The sequence below is a fragment of the Terrapene carolina genome, unplaced genomic scaffold, assembly GCF_002925995.2.
Source record: "Terrapene carolina triunguis isolate 2854851 unplaced genomic scaffold, T_m_triunguis-2.0 Scaffold95, whole genome shotgun sequence".
Taxonomy (NCBI): Eukaryota; Metazoa; Chordata; order Testudines; family Emydidae; genus Terrapene; species Terrapene triunguis.
This window is the reverse complement of record NW_020664446.1, coordinates 31,177,592-31,192,133: the sequence shown is the minus strand read 5'-3', so window position 1 is coordinate 31,192,133 and position 14,542 is coordinate 31,177,592. Positions and strand designations below refer to the sequence as shown.

The 14,542-nt window shown below is 39.3% G+C and overlaps 1 protein-coding gene across 2 annotated transcripts in view; it reads left to right on the top strand.

The window, feature by feature from the left end:
- IDE (insulin degrading enzyme) overlaps nt 1-14,542 on the top strand; it is an 83,861-nt gene that overhangs the window by 19,298 nt on the left and 50,021 nt on the right. For both annotated transcript variants that reach the window (XM_026650897.1, XM_026650896.1), the window contains exons 5-8: nt 5,313-5,425; nt 5,888-6,050; nt 10,499-10,591; nt 11,375-11,466. In XM_026650897.1, the coding sequence (XP_026506682.1) occupies nt 5,313-5,425; nt 5,888-6,050; nt 10,499-10,591; nt 11,375-11,466 (461 nt within the window). The remainder of the gene's footprint in view (nt 1-5,312; nt 5,426-5,887; nt 6,051-10,498; nt 10,592-11,374; nt 11,467-14,542) is intronic.

Genomic DNA, 14,542 nt, shown 5'->3' with positions numbered 1-14,542 from the left:
AGTGAAGAGGGAGAAACAGTAACAGGAAACTTGGAAATGGCAGAGATGCTTAATGACTTCTTTGTTTCGGTCTTCACCGAGAAGTCTGAAGGAATGCCTAACCTAGTGAATGCTAATGGGAAGGGGGTAGGTTTAGCAGATAAAATAAAAAAAGAACAAGTTAAAAATCACTTAGAAAAGTTAGATGCCTGCAAGTCACCAGGGCCTGATGAAATGCATCCTAGAATACTCAAGGAGCTAATAGAGGAGGTATCTGAGCCTCTAGCTGTTATCTTTGGAAAATCATGGGAGACGGGAGAGATTCCAGAAGACTGGAAAAGGGCAAATATAGTGCCCATCTATAAAAAGGGAAATAAAAACAACCCAGGAAACTACAGACCAGTTAGTTTAACTTCTGTGCCAGGGAAGATAATGGAGCAAGTAATTAAGGAAATCATCTGCAAACACTTGGAAGGTGGTAAGGTGATAGGGAACAGCCAGCATGGATTTGTAAAGAACAAATCATGTCAAACCAATCTGATAGCTTTCTTCGATAGGTTAACGAGTCTTGTGGATAAGGGAGAAGCTGTGGATGTGGTATACCTAGACTTTAGTAAGGCATTTGATATAGTCTCGCATGATATTCTTATCGACAAACTAGGCAAATACAATTTAGATGGGGCTACTATTAGGTGGGTGCATAACTGGCTGGATAACCGTACTCAGAGAGTTGTTATTAATGGTTCCCAATCCTGCTGGAAAGGCATAACGAGTGGGGTTCCGCAGGGGTCTGTTTTGGGACCGGCTCTGTTCAATATCTTCATTAACGACTTAGATATTGGTATAGAAAGTACGATTATTAAGTTTGCAGATGATACCAAACTGGGAGGGATTGCAACTGCTTTGGAGGACAGGGTCATAATTCAAAATGATCTGGACAAATTGGAGAAATGGTCTGAGTTAAACAGGATGAAGTTTAACAAAGACAAATGCAAAGTGCTCCACTTAGGAAGAAAAAATCAGTTTCACACATACAGAATGGGAAGAGACTGTCTAGGAAGGAGTACGGCAGAAAGGGATCTAGGGGTTATAGTGGACCACAAGCTAAATATGAGTCAACAGTGTGATGCTGTTGCAAAAAAAGCAAACGTGATTCTGGGATGTATTAACAGGTGTGTTGTGAGCAAGACACGAGAAGTCATTCTTCCGCTCTACTCTGCTCTGGTTAGGCCTCAGCTGGAGTATTGTGTCCAGTTCTGGGCACCGCATTTCAAGAAAGATGTGGAGAAATTGGAAAGGGTCCAGAGAAGAGCAACAAGAATGATTAAAGGTCTTGAGACCATGACCTATGAAGGAAGGCTGAAAGAATTGGGTTTGTTTAGTTTGGAAAAGAGAAGACTGAGAGGGGACATGATAGCAGTTTTCAGGTATCTAAAAGGGTGTCATAAGGAGGAGGGAGAAAACTTGTTCACCTTAGCCTCTGAGGATAGAACAAGAAGCAATGGGCTTAAACTGCAGCAAGGGAGGTCTAGGTTGGACATTAGGAAAAAGTTCCTAACTGTCAGGGTGGTTAAACACTGGAATAAATTGCCTAGGGAGGTTGTGGAATCTCCATCTCTGGAGATATTTAAGAGTAGGTTAGATAAATGTCTATCAGGGATGGTCTAGACAGTATTTGGTCCTGCCATGCGGGCAGGGGACTGGACTCGATGACCTCTCGAGGTCCCTTCCAGTCCTAGAATCTATGAATCTATGAGAGGGAATAGAACTAAGTGGCTCCTGTGGACATCCTACCTGCCGATTACTTAAGGACCTTCCAGGGCCTCCATCTTGGACATCTTAATGCTGCCCAATCCACCCTGCGCTATAAACTATTGTACCTATCAGAGCTGTTTTGGGGCTTGCTTTGAGTGTGACTAAATCATCTTTTTTGAGGTCAAGAGGGAATCTTTTTTTCTGCTGGGCAAAATTGGCATGGCATCTGCTAGGCTTTTATGCTTCCTCAGAGCATCCTGAAGGCCTGGTTGTTAAGGTTAAAAAGAATATTAGATAGGAATTTAAAATAGAACATAAGAGAGAAATTAATGAAGGTAATAAATCGGGGCTGGTGTCCAGTGTGGATAAAAGGCTTTAGGGGACTAACTCCTAGGTAAACCCAAGCATAGGACCAAGGAGGTGGCTGGCGTTCCCCATTGTTCTGTTGGGCACAAGGAGATCTTGATTCTTTTGCAGACTGAGGCACCCCTCTTCTGTACCCTCTCTCCCCTTTGTGGGTAGACTCCATAGCTGGGTTGAATTCTGTCTTAGTAAGGGACGACCTAGGCAAGGGGGCTGATCCTCACTCTATGTGGTTGTGTGGCTTAAGGCCAGTTAACCATACAGTGGACCCCATTAACATCCCCACTCCCCATCACCACATCCATGTGTTTAATAAAGTTGTAGCCTGCTGCTTTAATTCCCGCCTTGTATCTGTTTCTTTATTCTGCTTTGTATCTTGATTAGCAAGTCCATTAATTCCACCTTAATTAGGTGAATATCATTAGAGATAAGACTCTTGCACGAGCATAGACTAAACATAAATTTTATACCCGATGATAAAAATATCCATTGCATTAAAAAAGGAAGTATTCATGTCATAATGAACCATCAAGTTTGATGCTGCGGGACAAATATAAACATATATTCAAATATCTAAATATATGTTATAAAATTCTGTAAGATTGCAGCCAAGTCTCATTACTCAAGAAGCTGGATTGGACCCTAAAATACTAACACAAAAGCAGTGACAGAGTTATAGTTGTTTGGGTGCTGGTTATTGTGAGTATGTGTTTTAATAGTCTGTGTACATGAATTAAATGTTAAGGTTTGTGTCACTTTACTTATATAACCTTAATTTAGGCTTTCTATTATGGAGCAGTGGGTGTTAGTGACTCCATTGTTAAGAATGGGGATGGAGCTTACTGTATTCTCTAAAATGCACATAGACGGATTGTCTTAAATTGCTGTGCCACATCAGGGCCAGAGATAGAATTAGTGGTACAAATTTGTGGTCAGTGGGTGAAGAGGTTCCTGAAACACCTCATTTGAAAATTCACTTGTTCTTATAACCTTTTCTTTTTTTTTTTGCCCACAGTTAGGTAAAAATCTGTAGGCAGGATTCTCATGAAAATGACAACAATGGACTTCCCCTGATCTCAGCTAGTGAACCAGTTTCACAGTATCAAGTATCGGGGGTAGCCGTGTTAGTCTGTATCTACAAAAACAACATCTGAAGAAGTGAGGTTTTTACCCACGAAAGCTTATGCCCAAATAAATCTGTTAGTCTTTAAGGTGCCACCAGACTCCTTGCAGTTTCACAGTGCAATCTTAAAAACGTTACTGCCATTTCTTCCTGGTTCTATAAAGGAGTGCATAAGGCTGATGCAAACCAGAAAGCGAAACACAGCATGTCAGTTTCAATGTGTTCTAAAACTCTCAGAAACGTTCAGGTCATCTTGAAATGTGGTATACCAGTTGAGAGTATGGGATACAGTTTGAGTTATAAATTTGGGTTCACCTAATCAAAAGGTTTCTGAGCTATTGCTCCTGAAATGACCTGCTTTTATTTTGAGAGTGCTCCAAAAATCACATGTGTAGGCAGATTGCTTTGAAAATGGCTATGCCGTGTCAGAGTACAAGGTGCAAATTTAGACTCAATGCGTTACGGGGTTCCCAGGATAAAGTCCCTCCCTCAAATGAGCTTTAATTTTCAGAGTGCTTTAGAATCAGGCATGCAGCACTGAAAACGGGGTAGCTGAGAGAGGATATACTCTGCGCATGCCACAGGTACATAGTGTGAAACAGGACTGGGGAGCTGAGAATGGGCATGCTTGATGCGTACCACAGACACAGATTGCTGATTTGGGAATCTGAAAATAGGTAGGTTCAATGCATCCTGTAGGCACATAATACTGAGACTGGGTGGGGAGCTGAGATCAGGAAAATTGCTTACTCTCATGCTCAGCTCAGTGCTCAGACTCCTCATGGACAAGTTCAGTAAGAGAGAGGCTGAGTGATTAACCTATTGACCAACTCAGCTGGTAGCTTATGCGGAGTGGTACTGATCTGCAGTGTCAGTGACCATAAGTTCAAATCTCCCTCCTTGGTTGACTCCCGTGATAAAGTTTATGTAGGTTGGATCTGTAGATCCAGCCAAAAAACTATGGGCAGTATCCACATAAAAATGTATTCTCTCTGGCCCCTGAACTGCTCTAGTGTCTGATACCAAGGGCCAGTCTAAAATGCACTGATTTGCTGAGCCTTGAAAGCAATACACAGTCTAGGACTCCCCTTACCCCTGTGGCAGTACCTCCATCTGGTAGCTGATGTGCTGGAAGGAGTGCCGTAAGCTGCCCCTTCACAACCACTTTATCAGAAAAACAAGGAAAATTCACATTTAAAAAACTTTACCATGGAGTTAAGGTTTTAGGTGCCCAGTGGTCCTCATGCCCTTCTAGAATGTGAAAGTTTAATTCCTCTGACAAATCCCTTATAAGAAGGTTAACATTACAAGGAAAAAACAAAACAAAAACATTTGAAAACTTTGCCTCATGGGGATGGCAATGGAACTGGGAATTTAATAGTTCCTTTCCCCTCACCAACCAAATTGCCATTTTCTCCGCATCCAGGACAACCCCAAATCAGCATTCCTATTCATACTGTTCAGCAGACTCTCACTGTGCTCTGTGAAGCACCATTGATCCAGGGGGTTTGCTGCTGGTTGACAGGGGCTGAGGAGTAAGGTGTTGTGATCTCCCTGAGGGACTTCATAGGGTAAGGAACCAAGGGGGCAAACTTAAGGTGGTATTGGAAATATCACTTTAACTCTGTATTTTCTGGTTTTCCACTGTTTGAGTTTTGGCAATTAAACTTACACTCTGGAAGGGCATAAGGCGCATGGGGCAGTGCTGAGCATCGTTATACTGGATTCCTTGTTAATTATGCTTTTTACATGTTAATAGTTTGTAATGTTTGTATGTGTTTACGGTTGATATGTCTTCTCTTGAACTGTTCTTGGCAGTCGTAACTGCAACTTAAAGATTTTTTTAGTTTGGAATTTATTTTAACCACAGTTGAGATCTTGTTTATAAAGCACAAAACCTTATCTATAGGTAATATAAATAAATCTCAGAGTATATTCCCTCTCTCCAAATAACCATAGTTCACTTGGTGGTGGTGGGAGAGGCATTAAGTCCAACCTTATAATTTATTATTTTTCTAAAAGAAATATATAAGTCCCAGATTGCTGGAATATTCTGACAATGTTTGTGCTGTTTCTAATTATTCTCTTTTAGAATCCTTGGATGAGCTGACCAGTTTGGTAGTGAAGCTATTTTCAGAAGTAGAGAACAAAAATGTCCCATTACCAGAATTTCCTGAACATCCTTTCCAAGAAGAACATCTTCGGGTAAGTTGTGAGACTTTCTGGTATACATTCTCTGAAGACCTTAACTCTGTTCTCCTACTTTTTGCCATGTAGAAATAACACCATCATACACTTTACTACTACAACTACTACTACAGGTGTCTATAGACAATACAGCTTAATCTAGCTAAGGTCATAGTTAAAATTGTTCATTTGAATGTGATTGAGAGAAATTGAGAAATGAAGATTCCAAATGTGTGTTTGGGTGCTAAGGCTTGTGAGTTGAGATTGCTATGATTGTGAATGTTGATTAATTTGTTGTTTCCTGAATTTTTAACAATTGTGTTGATAAGAAATAACTCTAAGTAAATGTGTTGGGTTTTTTTTTTTTTTTGGTATGGTATAGGTGTGTATGTAGTTAACAATGTGTGTAGGAGGGTATAATATATGCTGCTGAAAAGATGAAATACTAGAATTAATGGAATGTTTTATTTTTACTTCTAGCAACTTTACAAAGTGGTACCTATTAAGGACATTAGAAATCTTTATGTCACGTTTCCAATACCCGACCTTCAGAAATACTATAAATCAAACCCTGGTCATTACCTTGGTCATCTCATTGGGCATGAAGGTCCAGGAAGTCTTTTATCAGAACTCAAAGCTAAAGGTAAGCCCACTGGAAGTGAACTGTTAAAAGTAGTAAATTAAATATGCCATTAAGCCTTGGAGCAATATTTCACTTCAGGTTGACCTCTGAAAATTAAAAGCTTACATATCAGAAATCAAAATAAATTAGATCTTAATTCTAAGGCATTTCTCAGGTATTCTCTTTTCTCTGTTTGGTTACAAAGAGAACCTCAAATACTGAAACTATTGTTTCTTGGATCCCATTTTACTGTGATTGGTAACTTTCTGTACATATCATCATTTTTATTGAAGTTTAGCCAAATTATTAACTGCAAAACCATTTTACTGAATACCATCCATGCCTACAATGTAGACCACTGAGATATCCATTGCCGCCAGAATACGAGTTCATGCCCAAAACAACTACAAAGAAATATAGACATTGATATTTTCCTTATGGTAATTATACATATTGCTTTCTCAGAAGGAGTATTTTTTTTCTGTGCCTCTTCTGGGGCACCCTTGATTCTCAAGGGTGGTGTAGCCACTTGTGCCTTCTCTTTAAGGGGCTCTGTGTCCCATCTTAGGATCAATGGGGGTTGCAAGGCGTGAGAATATGAGGGCATTGTTGATCTATTATCTGTTGTGTGGTAATAGATGAATGTGAGGAAGTCCTGACTGGTATCTTCACCAAATGTCCTATTGTCAGGATATGACTTCTATGCAGGATAGTAGATGGACCCATTCCTTTCTATAGCTTGAGTTGATAAACTGGCAGGCTAGGCATCTTTTCTTTGACTATGTGTGGCTCAGCCTTCCACTTTTCTGCAGTTTTGTGTGTCCCAGAAATGTGCAGGTTTCTGATGAGGACTCTGTCTTTTGTATGCAATTCCTGGTCTCTGGCCTGGGGGCCATAGAGTGCTTTGTTACTATGATTGTTCTGTTGTGCAGCAGAAGTGACCTGTTGGTATGTCTCTTGAAGTTGTTCTTTTAGACGAGTAGTCTGTTGAAAGTAGTATACTGAACTGATATGTCTCCATCTGAAGTAAGGGCCGTGGGCCAGATAGTAATCTTTAAGGGGCACCCCACAACTGCCAACATAGGGCATAATATTTGCCAGTTGGGGATACAACCAGAAGCTATTCCTCATGAATATATTTACTTCACCAGCCTGTACATTGCTTCCTTACCACAAGTGACTAAATCCAACATTCAGAGGACAGATCTAGGATTGAAGGATGTTTTGGTAGCGGTGATAAAGGATACTCTTTTAGGCCTCTACAGTGAAGTCCATGCATCCTGACATGCCTTTACTACTCTGAGTAGGAGTCCACTAGCAGAAATGCCAAAACAAAGTTTTACAGGTGTATATAGCTTATTGACCAAACATTAGAAGCTAAGGTGAGTGTCCAGTGGCTTCATTATGCGTATAATTGTAGGTATATCCAAGATGAGACACATTGACTTTGATTGTGTTTCTGATGAGAGTCCTGTGTACCCAACATGTTTTAACAGCATGCAGTTGAACCTCTCCTTCTGAAGGTCTCCCTGTGGGTGATAAGGGGTAGTTCCAGGTTGTTTTTTTTTTACCCTTACGAGGTGTAGCAGCTTTTGATGAGGCAACTTTCAAAATTTCATCCTTGGTCTGTGTGGATTCTGGTAGGTAACCAATAATGCACAATACATTGGCATATTCTTCCTACAATATGTTGGCAAGTTCATGCTTTGTGAGGTAAGCTTGCGCATACCTTGTGAAGTGGTCAGTGATGACCAAAGTATTCCCAATATTCTTAGTCTGTTTCCAAAGAGAGAGAGTCCATACAGACTAGCTCTATTGCTCCTACACTAGTAATAGTAATGAGAGGGGCTGTCCTCTCAGATATGTTTATACAACAACTAGACACTCAGTTCTGTTAAGGGTTTATATTCTATTGTGGTCTATATGACAGAGTGTCTGTAGCAATGTTTATACTCCCAGGATGGTACTTTAGGCTTAAGTCCTATATTGTTAATTCAGACACGCAACTTTATCCAGTTGCACCCAGTTTTGCGGTAGTGAGTGCATAGGTCAGCGGGTTATCTATTCTGACTTGGAATTTCACCCCATAGAACTAGTCATGAAACTTTTCTACCATTGCTCACTTGAGCACAAGGATCTCCAACTTGTGAGCAGCATACCATTGCTCAGAGTCTAACGGTCTTCGGCTAGCAAATGGCTATACAATGTTACCTCTCTGGATGCTCCTGGTAAAGCACAGCTTCATGTCCACTAAGACTGGCATTTGTGTGTAGAATGTAAGGCTTATAGTGCTATCAGCACAGGCTAATACTGGTGCATTAGTCAAACAGTAGATGCTCTCTTTTTGAAGGCTTCAGACACGCAGTAATACACCCTGTCAGATGATTTCTTTTCTTTGAGTGGGTGGGTAACCCTACATCAGAAAACTAAGTGGCTTTACCACAATGGAGTAGCTCTTCAAAAATCTCCTGTAGTACCCACAGAACCCTGGGAATGTTTGCAGACTCTTCAAGTCCTTTTGCTGAGGCCATATGGCAAGGGCTTCCATCTTTGCTATATCTGTTGCAAATCCTTTGTCCAATACAATGTGTCCCATGTACTTCACCATGAGTTGGTAAAATTTGCACTTATCTATTTATTAGGGCTGGCAAGCAATTAAAAAAATTAATTGTGTCATTAATCACACTGTTAAACAATAATAGGATACCATTTAAATATTTTTGGATGTTTTCTACATTTTCAAATATATTGGTTTCAATTACAAAACAGAATACAAAGTGTACAGTGCTCACTTTATTTTTGATTACAAGTATTTGCACTGTAAAAAAAACAACAACAAAAGAAATATAGTATATTCAATACAAGTACTGTAGTGCAATCTCTTTATCATGAAAGTTGAACTTACAAATGTGGAATTAATATATATATAAAAAAACCTGCATTCAAAAACAAAACAATATAAAATTTTAGAGCCTGCAAGTCCACTCAGTCCTACTTCTTGTTCAGCCAATTGCTCAGACTAACGAGTTTGTTTACATTTGCAGGAGATAATGCTGCCTGCTTCTTATTTAAAATATCACCAGAAAGTGAGAACAAACATTTGCATGGCACTTTGTAGCTGACATTGCAAGGTATTTATGTGCCAGATATGCTAAACATTCATATGCCCCTTCATGCTTCGGCCACCATTCCAGAGGACATGCTTCCATGCAGTATTATCTCCTGTAAATGTAAACAAACTTGTTTGTCTTAGCAGTTGGCTGAACAAGAAGTAGGACTGAGTGGACTTGTAGGCGCTGAAGTTTTACATTGTTTTGTTTTTGAGTGCAGTTACATAACCAAAAAAAAATCTACATTTGTAAGTCGCACTTTGTCATGACATAGAGATTGCACTACAGTACTTGTATGAGATGAATTGAAAAATACTATTTCTTTAGTTATCATTTTTACAATGCAAATATTCGTAATAAAAATAATATACACTTTGATTTCAATTACAACACAGAATACAATATATATGAAAGTGTAGAAAAACATTTCAATTGTATTCTATTTAACAGTGTGATTAAAACTGCGATTAATTGTGATTAATTTTTTTTTAGTTAATCGCATGAGTTAACTGCGATTAATTGATAGCCCTACTATTTATAGTTTCAACCCACTCGCTTTTAGCCCATCATGGACTTTCATGAGCCAAATTTCATGCTTCTCTAGGGTGCTCTTGAATACAGCCAAGTCATCAAGCTATACCAAGACTGCCATCAGTCTCTCTCTGCCTTCTCCATCAGTCCCTGGAATGTGGCTGAGGCACCTGGGATGTCTTGGGGCATGTGCTTGAACTGGTAGAATCTAGTGCACAAATGAAGGCACTTTTCTCCTTGAACTCTACCCCTATTGGAATCTAGTAATAGACACAGTGCAAATGCCATTTGTACCCAGTCAGACAATCCAAAATCATCCACTCATGACATCATGTATTGGTCAGAATGGTCCTCTTGTTGGGTGTCCAGTAGTTGATTTGCATGTGGACAGTACTGGTTTTCTTCCTGGTCAATACAATGGGAGAAACATGCTGTCTCCTTGACTCGATGGTAACGCCAGCAGCCATCAACCGCTGCCAGTATCACCGTACGTCTTCCACATCAGCTGGGGCAAACTGCCTGGATCTCGCCATGAATGGGATAGTGTCTGTGGGAACTCCTGTGAGCTGCTATTCTGAAGCCCCAAACTGGCAAGGGGACTACAGTTTACATGTACATATCCTCTTCAGCTTCTGATAATATTGTGTGTATTCAATCCTTCTTTTAACTTGTCTATGAAATAGGTACTCCGCATTTAAGTTGTTTGATACAAATGTTTTTTCAGAGTGCATATTGTGTATATTTAAATTACTATCACCAAAAACATTTAGAGAAACAGCATAAATCAACTCACTTTTTTTGAAATATATTTTCTTCTTAATTTCATAGGCTGGGTAAATACTCTGGTTGGAGGACAGAAAGAAGGTGCTAGAGGTTTCATGTTCTTCATCATTAATGTGGACCTGACAGAGGAAGGGCTTTGTAAGTGAAGAATTGTTTTTCAATCTCCTCTATTAGAAAGCAAGATGCACTCTGGCTTTTATTCTCTTATCCAAAGACACTAACTATATTAATAACTTACAAACTGATACATTTCTGTACATTGACTGTGCCCTGTGAAAGTGTTCTGCACATTGATCCTCTTAATAAGTTGACAGGCATGTTGTTTACCAAGGAGTGAGAAACCAAATGTAAATGAGTGTATTGAATAAGACCATTTCACAAAAGAAATGTTTGATATTAATTTCTCCCCAAATATAATAAGCTGTTACACTGTACATGCTAGATGGTTCATACTATATAAATCTGTAATGGAAATAATAATGCTTATATGCACAGAGAAAAATTAACATGTTCAAAGTATTCTATAGAAAATAAAGCTTTGGTTCAATCAGGTACTTAAACACATGCCTCATTTCAAGCAAGTAAATAGTCAGGTTGACTTCTGCACTGGGACTGTGCACATACACCTCTCCCCCGATATAACGCGACCCGATATAACACGAATTCGGATATAACGCGGTAAAGCAATGCTCCGGGGGGGAGGCTGCGCACTCTGGCAGATCAAAGCAAGTTCGATATAACGCAGTTTCACCTATAACGCAGTAAGATTTTTTGGCTCCCGAGGACAGCATTATATCAGGGTAGAGATGTACTTGAATACCTTGTTGAATTAAGTCCTAATTAACCAACGTTGAAGACTTTTTCAAAAAAAATTTTTTTCCAGAATGCAAGGAATTTATGTGTGTAATCTTTGTTTTTCAGTGCACGTTGAAGATATAATTTTGCACATGTTTCAGTATATTCAAAAACTACGTACAGAAGGACCTCAAGAATGGGTTTTCCAAGAGTGCAAGGTATAGTAGTTTTAAATTATAGTAGCAATTCTCTATTAATCTGTTTTTATAGATAGAATTTGGATGTTAGAGAACCAAATTCCATGGCTGTCCAATCCCTATTGGAATTTCTTTCACAAATCTACAGAAGCAGTTTGTTTGACTCTATAACATTTTATTAAAAAATTAAAGCCGAGCTTTACACTTTGAATACACCAGTATTTTTAATATAAATACAAAATGCTATTTCTGAGCCAGATGAGTGGTTTAGATCATGGTCCTACCTTCTGTGGCTGCATAGAGGTGTCAGGAGAAGTATTACATTCCCCCTCAAAGCACTTGCCTGGCCTTCTTCCATCTCCATTACAGGTGTGCGAGGAAAACAGGAACTGCACACCTGGTACAGTTGGGTGATGGGTGGGGAATGGATGGGACCACCTTCTTCCCCATGTTCAACTGGCACAATTCTGTTGGCACAGACATGTAGGGGGTTAGTATTCTGTATTACCTTGTGGAACAAGAGCTCAGGAAATTACTTCATTGGACTCCTCCTGGACAGTCCAGCTGTATCCTGCACCTTCTACAGAACTAATTATTCAAGTGCAGTCTAGTGCTGTGTGATTGTGTGCGCATACATAGCAAACTTTGAAAGTGCTTTATTAATACTCAGTAATAAAATTTCACTTCTCAGTGGTGATGTGAAATGTAATTCAACCCTTTACTCATAAGAGTGGCTCCATTGGGTCACTGGAACTACTCATGTAAGGGTTACTCATGCAAGTGAATGTTGCAGGATCAGGGCCTTAGTTATACCCTGTTAAACTTAGTAACTAGTAATAGTTTCCACTTAGAATATTCAGAATATCTTTATCTATTTGACAAGATATAAAACAGAATTTTTGGTTAAAATGTCAAATATGTTAACATTTTCAAGCAGTTGTCTCATTTGGCTAAACCTATGTCAGTATAGATTTTTATACAGGAAAGCAATAATTGCTTGTTGGTATCTCGTTTCCAATCTGTTATGTAAATGATGATCTCCGATATAGAATGATTAATTAAGGATCTTATCCAGTCATGAGCATCTCTAGATTTCAAAGTTTTACAAGCTGCAGAATGCCATAGACTGTAACTCCATAACAGATAGTTGTACACTGGAGAAAAGTTAATTTGCTTCACCAGGTACTTACTAAATAAAAAAAATTGACCTCTGTCTGTGTACCAAGGATTTGTGGGACTACATTTTGAGAAGGAAATCTAATGTAATCAGCTCTATTCCTCCCATATTGTGCTACTCCCTAGCTGCAGTTTTTTCCTTTCATCAGTGCTGGATTCACACAGTCTGCAGGAATTTAGAGAGACAGTATCAACTGAAAAAAATCACTTTTCTGTCTGAATACTTTTACTTAATTTTGCTACATGTACCGCCTAAAATTATTTAGGGAGTTCTGTTGTTTATGGCCATAAGGTCCCTTAAAAATCTTTCCTTGTTGACAGTCTCAAACAGCAGAAGAAATAAGTTACCTTACCCCTGTTGTAACAGTGTTGAGGAAGGCCCCCCTCTCTCTCTCTCTCTCTCTCTCTCTCTCTAGGTGTGAAGTTTGTGTGTGTGTTTTTTTTATGTAGATAATGTATATTACTCTGCAAATTAGCCATTACAAGCAAATATATATGTTGTTCTGTCAAACTAGCCACTTGACCATGAGACTATTGACCATTGTATGATCGTGATTTGAAACACTGATTGCCTGTTGTACCAAAATACAAACTGTAGAGTATAAATGTATCTTACATTGTGTAACCCTGAATTACACTAACTAGTATCAGAGGGGTAGTCGTGTTAGTCTGAATCTGTAAAAAGCAACAGAGGGTCCTGTGGCACCTTTAAGACTAACAGAAGTATTGGAGCATAAGCTTTCGTGGGTGAATGATGAAGTGGGCATCTGATGAAGTGGGCATTCACCCACGAAAGCTTATGCTCCAATACTTCTGTTAATCTTAAAGGTGCCACAGGACCCTCTGTTGCTTTTTACACTAACTAGGACTCCCATTTTAGTGAATTCATTTTTTAAGTTCTTCCCTTTCAATTGCCACTTCACATCGGACCCCTGCTTTTCAACCGCATGGCTTTCAGGAGCCCCTGCTATTATGTCTTTTCATCCTGTTGTAGAGGGACCAGCAATGCAACAGTTGTCGTCTTTATTCCTTCCATCTTCATGCCAGGCGTTTGCAAAGAGATGTCTCTTTACTCTCTTTGTAGTACAGTCCGAGGGGAGATTTCTCCAGTTCATATGGTTAAAGACAGCACCAGGAAAACCTTTTCTCACCCTCCTGGTTCCTTGTTATGCCTTGTGCAGGGGCTCTGAAAGGCTTCTGCCTCTCTGTTTCTACCATTGGTGACTGAATAGGAGAAAAAAGGGAAAAGTGCAGGTGTTAGTTTATTTATTCTTGTTCAGTGTAACACTTTGAATATTTCATTCAAAAACTTTAAAACTTCCGTTGCCAAAGTGCTATTTTGGATAAAGAAATGTTCGTAGTGTTCCTGTTGCATTCCAACCCTTTGCTCACATATGTTAATTGGGCAGCTTCCTTCTTCTACTTCTCCTCATCAACCTCTCCAGTTTATCCCCACTCAGCCTCTGGTCTTGATCCCTACGCTAGAATTTTTCTTCAGTTCCATGATGCTGCTCCTCCTTTCTCAAAATCCTGCTGTGTAAATTTTACTTTCTCCTGCATAGCCTTCTCACAGCTGTCAGAGCTCATGAAATTTCAACAGCTTGTTTTTTTCCCCTCCTTCCCTATGAAGTTTCCTTGGATTTGGATATGTGAAAAGAGCATGGATGTTTTTAAGGCTTGTAAAGCTATGTTAAGCTCAGTTTCCATAAACAATATAACACTTTATGTAAGAATTAACTGGAAACAGCTGCAGGAGATATACAGTCTTACAAAAAGAATAGAAAATCTAATCAGAGATTTTTATCATGGTTTTTTTGGGGGGGAGGATAAATCAAAATATTGATAAGTTAAATCAAAATGGTTTTCTGGTAATGAAGGATATCAGTTAGCTGTATAGTTCTCTACTGTGAACAGAGATGGG